The 12,168-nt window shown below is 45.4% G+C and overlaps 1 protein-coding gene across 1 annotated transcript in view; it reads left to right on the forward strand.

Moving 5' to 3' along the window:
* Positions 1–12,168, forward strand: part of PEX3 (peroxisomal biogenesis factor 3) — a 37,437-nt gene that overhangs the window by 17,659 nt on the left and 7,610 nt on the right. The window contains exons 3-9 of the mRNA XM_058307580.1: positions 1,495–1,576; positions 4,682–4,725; positions 5,991–6,115; positions 6,416–6,482; positions 6,591–6,645; positions 7,150–7,318; positions 8,931–9,001. Of these exons, the coding sequence (XP_058163563.1) occupies positions 1,495–1,576; positions 4,682–4,725; positions 5,991–6,115; positions 6,416–6,482; positions 6,591–6,645; positions 7,150–7,318; positions 8,931–9,001 (613 nt within the window). The remainder of the gene's footprint in view (positions 1–1,494; positions 1,577–4,681; positions 4,726–5,990; positions 6,116–6,415; positions 6,483–6,590; positions 6,646–7,149; positions 7,319–8,930; positions 9,002–12,168) is intronic.

The raw sequence follows: 12,168 nt of genomic DNA on the forward strand, positions 1-12,168 counted from the left end.
CGTGATGTTTGTGATTGCTGGATATTTTTTTATTTTGTTAATCATTACTTATTTAGATTTAGAAACCCATTCTAAATTTATATGTGTGCATTTCTCCAACATTTCTTACACCATGCATAGAGTCAATGAATGAAGTAACTCCTATAAATGACGTGCAATCTCTTATCTTGATAGTACTTTCCTTATAGTACTGGATCTCATTTTATCTTCACATTCCTGGGAGTTACAAACAGGCAATTGCCATAGGTAAAACCAAAACTAAAACTCAGCAGATCTGATTTCCTACTGTTTTCGTTTGCCAAAGGACTACTGATGCACGGCACCAGAAGTGGGTTGGCTTTTATAATGGGAAATTTATTTGGGGAAAAGCCCACAGTTCCGAGGCCGTGAAATGTCCAAATCGAGGCACCATCAGAGATGCTTTCTCACCAGAGCCAGCTGCAGGGGATCCTAGTGTCCTGCCTCTGGCGAAGATGGCCGCTGTTCTGTGGCTTCCCCTCCAGAATCTCCCGTCACCTGACGCTCAGCTGCGGGCGACCAGGCATAGGGCTCGCCTCTTTCCAGGCCTCCTCTCGGTCTCGGCTGCTCTGCTTTCTTCCCAAGTTCAGCTGCTAGCTAACACGCATATGACTCATCTCCCTGGGCCTTCGTTCTTTGAACCTCTCAGGGGCTTTTCTCTTTGCAGCTCAGCTGTGGGCAAAATTGGAGTCCTTTCTCTCATATTGCAGGATCAAATATAGCAGCTTCCTTTTTCTGTGTGTGTGTCTGTCTCTGTGTCTCCATTTATATCAGGGTGGAGACCCAGGCTGGCTCAGGCCTCCCTGACCAATCAAAAACCCCTAAAGCCATCTTAGTGAGTGACCTACTCAAAGGACCTTCAGACAGATTTAATGCAGGCAGAGGGCCCCACACACCCACAGATATGGATTATTTGAAACATAATCTTTTCTTTTGGGGATTCATAAAAGAACTTCAAACTGTCACATCTAGCCTGGTGCACTTTTACCTAAGTTATAATGAATAATAAATGCTTTGTAGTTTTTAAGGAATAACCATTTTTCTAAATTAGAAATAAAAAATGAAACTAAAAGTATAGCTCAAGATAAAAGGTTTTGATCATTAAATCAGAAATGAACATTTTTTAAAATGTCGAAAGTACGGATAAGAGAAAGGGAAAAAAACAGAATTATCCATAATCCTTATTCTCAAGACAACCACTGTTAACATTTGGGAATAATCTTTTCCATTCTTTCTTCTCTGTGTTCTTGTTTAAATTACTGTGATCATGGTGTAAGTAAAGTTTCATTTAACATAGCAGGTAAATAACGCATTAATACACGGTCCTCTTGTGTTAACAGTAATACTGATGGTAATTTGAATTCTGTGGCCTTACCCCTCCTTCCTCTTCTGGCTCGTGCTGTCCTGTAGCGAATCGACGCGTACCCCTCAGGGAGGGCAGGTGTCCACCTGTGACCTTGTCTGTTTGTCCTGCAGTGCTGTCCATGCTTCCAACACTTAGAGAGGCCTTAATGCAGCAGCTCAACTCTGAGAGCCTTACAGCTCTGCTGAAAAACAGGTAATTGCAAGGTATAGCAGTTCTTGTTTATTCACTGTACATCAGATTTGTGGAATGAACTGAAATACTGTTCAAATTTTTTGTGTCCTTATTTTTCATTCTATTAAAGCCTGTAATAGGCTCAGTTTGAAAAAATATTAAATGATTTATCATTGGATCCATCTTTTATTTATGTTCTACATTGTTGCATAGAACTTGTAGGGCAGCAGTATCTGAAAACATCCCGTTTTTCATATATATAACTGGAAATTGTATTGCTTTGACATTATTCAGAAAGTTAATCATTCATAGATGTGTTCCTGAACCTGATGCTGGGGACTGACAAAGTTATGTTAAATATTGTGCTTCTTAGAGAGTTTAACAACATATGTAATAGTAGATAAAGCAGTGAACATACCCTTTAAGTAAATGAGGCATATGAACTTAGGCTATGTACAAAACCAAGCACAGCTATAACATGAGCGTGTGATGATGATAATTCACAATACCCTGACCCTCTCCTGTTTATGAAGCTCTTTTGCATATAAGATCTTGTATGTGGAGTACTAGTCTGTGGAGGTAGACTAATTGATGTCATGCTGTTTTGAAAGTACTTCCAGAAAGAAATGACTTTCTTATTTTATTGAACAAGATTGGGGCTCTGTCAGTCAGGGCTCTCCAGAGAAACAGAATTGACAGGAGACATATATATATTAAGAGATCTATGCTAAGAATTGCCTTACACAGCCATGGGGATCGGCAATGGAGTTTCCACTAAAAGTGACGTTGAATTTCCCAAGAGAAGCTACTGGCTGCAGTGGAAGCAGGAATTCTGACTTCTGAAATGCTCAGTTCTGGCTTTAAGACCTCCAGGAGGTTAAATAACAATATGGAAAATTTCTTTGAAAAATTTTTCTATATTCAGAGACTATCTCCCAAAATAACCATGGATTTGTAGGCTTAGGATTTTTTTAATATTCTTTAAGTGGAATGCCAGAAGTAAGGGCTTTTTCTCCCCCAAGATTTCATCTAGACATCATTCATAGAGGCGGTAGACTTCCAGTCCTACTTACAGATCGACATTTTAGCTTGTGAATTCCAGGGGTGCTGAGGAAGCAGCCAGGATTTCCCAGGTCACCTGAATGCTTACTCCTTCTGTGTGTAGGAGAGCACAGAGACAAGACAGTGCAGCGTTCTTAAGTGTTAGTCTTATTGGGAAGCAAGACAAATGAAGTAGAAACATGGCACACTTACCAACACTGCGGGGGTGGATATCACGAGCAGGGGCGCCTGTTTCTTGCAGGGTCATGTGTTCATATGCTTGAGGGGGTCCAGTTTCTTCCCACAAAGAACTGGCCATCCCAAGGTCACGTAGACCAATTAAGTTATCAGAATTCAAAGGAGATTTGGGGTCATGCTGAGGAAAGAGTAATAGGCCAACCAGGAGACCACGAAGGATCGAAGGATGGTAGAGAGAGGGTGGGTCTCCACGGAAGGAAAGGTGGGCCTTCCGTTCTCCCCTTACTTTCCAGGAGGCGAATCTTCACTTCAGAGACTCTGGGTAATCTTTAAAAAGATAGGGGTCTTTTTCTTTCTTGCCTTTCTTTTGATTGAAATTATTTGCCATTTGTAATACAAATGTCCTTTTGAAAACCGCATGGAACCATGGAACAAGGAGCTTAAGCCCTTCGAAAGTGTGATTCAGGCCTCTCCCCCCCCCCAAGGCCACTTGAGCTCCTTTCCTCCTTCACCTCTAAGCGAAACCTGAGGAGCAAGTTCATTCTCTCTTCAAACTTAGTGTGGTAATACCTGATCCAAAATAAATAAAAGCCTTGATGTTTTGACGGTTGGCAATGGCAGTGGAGTCTCAGTGGCCAAGAATCACTGTGAAAAGATTAGCTTAATTCTTAGGTAGAGATTTTATTGCCATTGAAGAGGCCGGTTATCTTTAAGTGGGAGGTGATTTCCATCTGGCAAATCCTTTCAGAGGACTCTTTGCAGAGATAATACTTTGTCCGGTTCTACAAAGATTTGGAATTGGAATTTTTAAAAAAGAAAAAAAGGACAATATTTTTTAATCCCCCTTTTTAGGTCTAATAGTGGTGTTGACATCAAGAAATGCCCTGGGGGGCTGTAACTGTGTCCTCTCCCACCAAAATCACCCAGCTGAAATACTGCTTCAGCCAACAAAGCTTCCAGACAAATACCCTAATTTGCCCCTCTGCAGACGGACGGCTGCTCGTAGGCACTGCTGAAATTTTTGGGAGTACCATTTTATTTTGTTTCCTTTAGAATTTCTTTAAGAAACACAGTGAAATCTTTCTTAGGTGGCGTTCAAAAGATGGTGTAAATTGCCTTTATTAAAATACCTACCCTTCCAATTAGGGTTGATTTCCAATTTAATCAGAATAAATATGTCATTTTACCACCAGACTTGAACATTAGCGCAGGGCTGGGGTGCGGTCTGGGTTGTGGGATTTACTCCATCTGCCGACACTGTGCAGGAGCAAAGAAAGGCAAGAAGTCAGCCGTGTCGGTCCGTGCAGGGAGCGTAGTGAGGGCGCCCTGCCGGGACCTGGCTTGGTCCACCAAGCAGGCGCCGTGAGTGAGCTTAGCTGAGGCGGTGGGCTCTGATGATAGGCTCCCCCTACTAGCAATCAGACGCCTTGGAGGAATAGGTGGTTTCCGGTCTGGAGCAGGAATTGAAGAAGGTGAACCTAGTATACCTTTTCATAGCAGGAAAGAGGACACTGTGGAAGACTGCTGGGGTGAGAGCAGAAGCCAGCCTGTGTGGTCCCCAGGGCCGAGGACAGGCAATTGAAACATCAGTAATTGCAGGGCTTGAACAACGTGTCGGGAGAGGCTTCAGTCCAGGTGTTGCTCCCTGCTTTCCTTCATGATTTGTCATGGGCATGTGCTCAGAAGCAGGACACAGCCTGGCAGGGTGCCCAGGACCCCGGGGCCACACTTGTTTTTGACTGCGCTCTGGGCTTCGCTGCGCTTTCCAGGTTCCCCAGGGAGCTACTGCTGTTTTTTATTTTGAAAAAATAGAGATCCATAAAGTTTGAAGTTTTCTGTTAGATGGTCTGGAGTATTGTGTTCATCTTTTATGATTTTTTTCTGTAGGCCTTCAAACAAGCTAGAAATATGGGAGGACCTGAAGATAATAAGTAAGCCTCCTTCTTCTTTGTGCCTGTACGTCCTTAAACCATTCCTACAGGGAAACGTGTGTACCATAGTCTGTGCTTGACTCTCCTTTGCCCACCTTGTAGAGCCGCAAGGACTTGGCCAGCTCCTGCCCATAAAGCAGGGGCAGCGCTCGCCCTTCGTCAGCACCAGTGTTAGCGGTGAGGAAGGCACAGTGCTGCCCTGGACGCCACGTGCCTCTAGTACGTGCTGACATCACCGGGTCTTGCCAGGTGTCATAAGTGATGAAAACTGGAAGCAAGGCCCACCCTGGAACGTTTGAGTCCACCAAGGTCCCAGAACTGTCCTCCCTCCACTCCCTTCCATCCGGCTAGCCTTTATCAGCCGATCACACTGCAGCCTTTCCTGTTTGGAAGCAAGCCTCCTTTCAGCCATGGCGTGCTCTCACCCTTCACAGCCAGAGATCTCCACAGCCCTCGCTTCTCATCACTCCCGCCCCCTCCCTAATCTGTGGCAACCTGGCTTCCCCACCCCCAGTGCCACCCAGACAGCTCTCACCGCCCCAGGTGTGACTCCTGCTGTTCCCCTGAGCCCTGTCCGCCCCTGCTGGGCCCTTCAGCACAGCCAGCACCTGTCTCTGCTCTGTTTGAACTGCTAGGCAGCCTCATCCCAGGACCCCAGTCCTTTCACGGGCTCCTCCTCCTCCTCTGCATGTCCTTGAGGGCATGTAAAGTCGATGCTTCCCAGGCCTTGCTGGTTGTAATTTGTATTGACATGATGTGTAACTAATGTAGGGTATGTAACCAACCATATATAACTTACTCAATGTACTTGTGTTGGTTATTGTTTCAGTTGAGAGATCATATCTGATTTACATTCAAGTCTTAAGCAGATAGACTGACTAGGAAATATTGTGAATTGATGTATTTTTCTCAGTTATTGTGAATTGATATATTTGTTTCAAGTAGAAAAATGAAATTTTTTTAGGAGGTACTGGAGATTGAGCCTGGGACCTTGTACATGGGAGGCAGGCACTCAACCATCGAGCTACAGCTGCTCCCTAAGGATTATGGGGGATTTTTGTTGTTATTCTAGGAGGTACCCTGGGGATTGAACCCAGGACCTCGTATATGGGAAGGAGATGCTGAAACCACTGAGCTACACCCACTATCCGAAAAATGTATTTTTTCTAGTCTAAAGAAAAAAACCTTAGGGATGGGTCATGATTTTACACATTTGTTTGTATGTTTTAATAACTTTACCAAATGGTTTTCTTTTCTCCCTAAAGGCTTCACAAGAAGTATCGTGGCCGTGTATAGTACATGCATGCTGGTCATTCTTTTGCGGGTTCAGTTAAACATCATTGGTGGATACATTTACCTGGATAATGCAGCAGTTGGCAGAAATGGCACGGTGAGTTTAGTAGACTAAGTAGATCTTATCCCTTTCTTTCAAGAGATTCAAAATATAACTCAATATGGTTTATCCTGATAACAGCTTCTGTGAAATAAGTATCTTTATACCAAGGGCAATTGTGAGCTCACGGCCTTTTAATTACTTTCATATTTTAAAACTAGACTTTTGGGTATGTTAAAGAATATTATTTTTGCTATCGTTCCAGGTCCTGAAAATCTCAGTTCAAGTTACACTGAAAATAATACATACTAATTTTTAAAAACTGGGATATTCTAACCTCATTTCTATTTTGTACAGACAGTTCTTGCTCCCCCAGATGTCCAACAGCAATATTTATCAAGCATTCAGCACCTCCTTGGAGATGGTAAGATTCTTATCTGTGACCTGTGAACTAGTTTTAATTCTTTGATCTGTATTATTGAGGTATTTAAAAAGTAGCAGGACTTTTACGTGTTTGTTTTCCCATTAATAGGCCTGACTGAATTGATCACTGTCATTAAGCAAGCTGTGCGGAACATTCTAGGAAGGTCAGGCATAGTTTTCTTTGGCTTTTCTAAGTTCCTGATGCTGAGGAATTGTAGTGAAGCTGGTGGCTTGATAAGCAGTGCCTGTGAAATCCTCTGTAACCTGTTTCAGACTCTGCCCTGGGGTAATGAGTTGCGGAATCCTGTTTCTGCACAGTATCAGCCTAGCGTAATACTTCATTGTTTATTGATTGATTTCCAAACAAATCAGGAAGATTCGGGTCATGAGATAAGAGACCTCCAAGCTCTGCCTCGGTGGCTCTTCCGTCCTGTTTAAGCAGTATCTGCAGTGGCAGTGAGAATGTTCTTGTGGAATGTCCAGCAAGTTTCTCCTTGGCTCAGCATCACCATTGCTCTGATTTCCTAATCCATTCGGGTGATTCCACAACCAGCAGTTTCAGGTTGCATGGGACAAAATGAGCACAGAAGGTAGCCTGGTAAGAAAAGAGTATAGACTTTGTGCTGTATACCTTCAATTTATCCCAATTCCCTTTTCTCTGTTTCTAGTGTTTCTCTTAAACATTCTTTGTCCCTTTTGGACTTGGAGCATAAACTGAAAGAAATCAGGACTCTGGTTGAGCAGAAATCCTCTTCTCCTTGGGTGGATGCAGACGGCCCCGGGCCCTTCTTGTGCCAGTACATGATGCCAGACGAAGAGGCCCCCCTGGCTGCCCAGGTGCTGACCCCTAACACGTGATGGTCACCCCCAGGGCTTTGTAGCTTTATACATGTTTACTCTCTCAAAATTGAAATGTCTGAGTCTCTTGAAAGGTAAGTGATTGAAAGACATCGAGTCCAGTAATTTACATAAAGCCTCATTGATATAGAGAAGTCTACATATGTGGCTGGTTTCCAATTAGAAACATAAGTTGCAGGATTCAACACACTTATTGAGTACTGTCAGGATTGAGGCCATATGCTGGGGAAGTAAACTCAGGGTGCACAGGAGACATGGTCAGCACAGTGTGGCTGGTGCACCTGGATGCCACCAGCCAGCCCCCCAGAGGCCCAGCCCCAGGTGCTGGGAGGTCTCAGGGCTTTCAAGTAGAGACAGGAACCTCAACTTCAACCTGTAGACAAGAGGGAAATTTGAGCAGGCCAGGAGCACCGCCACGTTTGCTTTGTCAAGTAAAGTGGCCTGTGGGACTCTAGCCCCCGGATGAGAGATCTGACGACTGCCACCGTGCATCGCTTTACAGGTGCACCTGGGCTGCCATGACACAGCCACTCTTCACAGGTGGGGCTGGACTCCTGTGACACAGCCGCTCTTCACAGGTGGGGCTGGACTCCTGTGACACAGCCGCTCTTCACAGGTGGGGCTGGACTCCTGTGACACAGCCACTCTTCACAGGTGGGGCTGGACTCCTGTGACACAGCCGCTCTTCACAGGTGCAGCTGGGCCGCCATGACATGGGCCACTCCTGGGTCAAGAACAGTGGCTGTGCCAGAGATGGCAGGTTCCTTGCCTCATTCTCAGTAATCCATGGTTTTTTGCTTGTGAGCGGATGGCGCCTCCTCTTTGTGACTGGGAGGAGAATGCCTTGCCCAGGCAGTGGGAGAGGCCACCCGGCCAGACCTCAGCACAGAGCCTGTTGGTGCAAAGCCCACCATGGCCATCACTGCTGCAGGCTTGCCCTGAGACTGGACCTGCCCGGGTGCTGAGGAACCCCACATTCAGGAGAAGGCCGAGAAAAGTTACAGCCCATTTACCTGGAAGAATGGAGGCTCAACTGAAGCAGATGGGACAATTCACAGAAAAAGCAGGAGGACATTCACAAAGGAGCTTAAGGAGCTGCAGTCAGGACCAAAAAAGCTCCGGGAACTAGAAGTCAGTTCCCAAATGATAACGTTCAGCAAGGGACTGAGAAAATGATTCAGAGCACAAGGCGAAGAGAGGAACCAGGAGCCCACTCCCAGCTGGCCTGAAAGGGAGGGGATGGCAGCATCGGTGGAAAAGACGCACACTTCTGGCGCAGTTTCCTAACAATGAGGGAGGCAAACCCCAAGCCTATTGGGTATTTTGTTTGTTTTGTCAGTGTGAACTAGAAATCTGCAAGAGGGGCCAGAAAAGCAAAAGCTTTCCAAGGTGTAACTTTACTATGATTCTTGTTTTAAACAACCTACCTGTGCACACGCGCTCTTATGTTTTCGGGGGCTTTAACTTTTTTTGTATGATGCTAGAACCTGTACGTGTAGATTCCCTGAGATCATTAGTTTGAGTAATATTAGTGTCATCATAGTCCTGTGCTAATACCTGAAACCTGACGTTTGGCGTTTTGATGTTACAGGCGTGTGGACTTTCCCCTAGAGATGTGACCACGATTAAACTCCTCAATGAAACTAGAGACATGCTGGAGAGGTATGTGTGCTGCAAGCTGCAGGAGAAAGGTGTCGCTGGCAGAGCAAGGCGTTAATGGCCATTTCTTTGTTTTTTCTGAACATGTTTATAATATACTGCCTTGCTAAAATTAGAATGTGAACGTGTTCTCCTGCCTTGAGATAGGTTTCCTCCCTGAGCTGTCGAGGGAAAAAGCAGGCACCTTTCTTAAGATGCCTGTGCCTTGCCAACCCACCTATGCGGTGGAGGTCCTGATACCCTAGTTGAGGGGCTAGAAGGTACCTGGGATTTATATTTTGAAAAAAGCGTTCCAGGATAATTCTGCTATACTAGTGTATACTGGGAAATGCTTACCAACCAGTTCTGCACAAATAAAAATTAAAACCTTAAAATTGTAGTAGATTTTTGTGGTGTGGAAAACCCCACAGCAGCAGATTTTGGGGCACTGACTTAAAATCACTGACTGCCGCAGGTGGGAGTTGGAAAGGACGCACTTGTGAGTCAATGCCTCTGGCTCCAGCTAACTTCCCGTATGCACACGCACGCGCACACACACACAGTGCTGCCAGCTCCAGCTAACCTTCCCGTGTACATGCACACCACACACACATCACACACATACTCACTTTGAAAATGGTTCCCTCTAAACCTTTCAGGAGAGTCTATAATGCTTCTAAAAACTTTGAGTGATAAAAATTCTACATCCTCCCTCAGTTAAATGTTTCTGTTTTAAATCACCCCAAAGAGAGCAAGGGTGTTATAATGAAAGAGACACTGGGCTCCTAAGAAGGCCAGAAGGCCAGATCCAAGGCCAGCTCTCCTGGCCAGCTTCTCAGAGAACTGAGCATCACCTTCACCGGAGTTCCCAACTAACAGAGCTCTGCCTGCAGCCAGTCCCACAGAATTCGGGCATATGAGCCCCATGGTTCCGTGGGCCGGTTCCTGTGATAAATCTCCTAGCATTTACGTTCGTGTCTGTGTGTTCCGGCAGTTCATTTTCTCTGGAAGGTGTTTAAGGCCCGTAGGAGAGTCCACAGGGCTGGGGAGAGGAAGCCTCGAGGAGGAGAGCCGTAGGGCATGTGCACGTGGGGCGTTTGGACAGGGACGAGGAGCCAGCGTGCGAGAGTGGACGGGAGTGGCCAGGGGGGTGGAAGGAGCAGCAGGGAGGCATCCTGGGGCGGGCGGGGCTTCCAGAGGACGTGGGGGGCCCCATCAGGTCAGGGGACTGAGAAGACCCTTCCATGTGTGAAGATGGCAGTCGCTGAGTTGCCACCTTGAAAAGTTTCACAGGAAAATGGATCCAAAGGAGTTAGAATTGAGGGAGCAGAGATAGTGATTACCAACAGCTGCTTCAAAAGTTTTGCCTTGAGAGAGGCAGGAAAATGGGGTACCATTTGGAGGGGGATGCGGGATTCTATTGTTGCTTTCTAAACACTTTAAGCCTCTTTTTTTCCCAGCTGCTCCCTTGGCAGGGGCAGTCACCCGAAACACCCCACTCCATGGGCAAGGCAGCACATGGACACAGAACAAAGCGTTTTTTAAGCAGCGTTTTACTAGGCTGCAATTCCGCAAAGTCAGGGGTCGTGACTAGGTGGTCAGTGTGTCCTCTGCCCTCGGAAGAGGCCTTGTGTAATGGGTTCTGAACGAGCACTTGTTGATTTGCATTGAGAGGAGAGGGAGAAATTGATGCGCAAGGCAGGATGATTGTGAGGTCGCAGGACCCTGAGCCGCAGAGGGGCCTTCAGGGCTCCAGGACGGGAAAACGGCTGAGGAGGTGCACAGTGCAGGGTCGGGCGGCGTGGCGAGCGGGTGGGCCTTCTCTCCTGAGGTGTGTGTGAAATAGGAAGCAGGTCGTTTATTTCAAAAAGCCGCCCTCCTTTCATTGGCCTAAATGAACCCAATTCAATAATAAAAGAATAGAGATTAATGTTTGCTTGGCATTTAAGTGCTCCGGGTGCCGTTCTGAACTGCTTCGTGGTGTTTCACTTCCAGTGGCCCCGTGAGGTAGGTTCTTGATGGCCTTGGCTTCAGTTTCTATTTCCTCCATTTCTGTCCCCTTCATCATTTTGCTTTTCTTCTTTGGACTCTACCATATTCACTTTAAAAGGGAACAGAGGAGTCAAGCATAGTTACCCTGTGAGCCAGCAATTCCACTCTTAGAGATCTACCCAAGAGAAATGAAAACATTTGTCCATAGCAAAACTTGTTAACAAATGTTCATAGCATTATTCACCACCAGTAAGTGGACCATCCAGCTGTGCATCAAAGATAAACATACGTAAAATGTGATGTACCCACACTGGGAAATCCTGTTAAACAATAAAAAAGGAATGAGCCCTTGATAAATGCTACAGCATCAGTGAACCTTGAAAGCTCTGCTCAGTGAAATAAACCAGACCCCAGGACCACAGATTGTATGATTCTGCTTATACAGAATATCCAGAAAATCGATAGTGACAGAAAGGAGATTGATTAGTGGTTGGGATGGGCTTGGGGCCAGAGTGGGGATTGGCTGCAAATGGGCATGAGGGAACTTTTTGGGGTGATGAAAATGCTTAAAATTGGATTGTGATAATGGTTGCAAAACTGCCAATTTACTAGGAATCATTGACTTGTATGCCCAAAACAGGTAAACTGTGTGTGGTATGTAAGACAAACCACAATAAAGCCGTTTAAAAGAAAAAGAAAACTAAGGCGGAAAGGTGGATGGCACATGCCCTCCCTAAGAAAACTGAGCCAAACGGCGTGTTCTGGCTTCTGGAGAACCGTTGAGTTTTTGTGAGGTACTGACAAGGTTTAGTAAAAGGACCCTGAAGTCGCCAGTCAAGCATGTGTACTTGAAAGTAGTTAAATGGGAAATTTTTGAATTGTGTACCCATTGCTTAAATAAAAGATCTAAATAAACCAAAAGACCTGGGTTCAAGTTTTGGCAGCCCACTTACTGAACACATACCATCATCCCTTGGGTCTCCAGCACTTTGTACATCGTGAAAATATTTTCTGCCTTATTGGGATGTCATGACTTTGTAAAGCAAACCAATGACCTATGGCTAGAAGGTGACTCAGGTTTCCTCCAGAGAGGGAACGCTGTTATTGATAGTATTAAAAACACATCGTATAAAGTGTATCAGAAAGTACAGAGATGAATGAATATTCTTTGTGCTGTGCTAAATAATGAGCTTATTTTT

Source organism: Dasypus novemcinctus, chromosome 11 (genome assembly GCF_030445035.2).
Source record: "Dasypus novemcinctus isolate mDasNov1 chromosome 11, mDasNov1.1.hap2, whole genome shotgun sequence".
NCBI classification, from domain to species: Eukaryota; Metazoa; Chordata; class Mammalia; order Cingulata; family Dasypodidae; genus Dasypus; species Dasypus novemcinctus.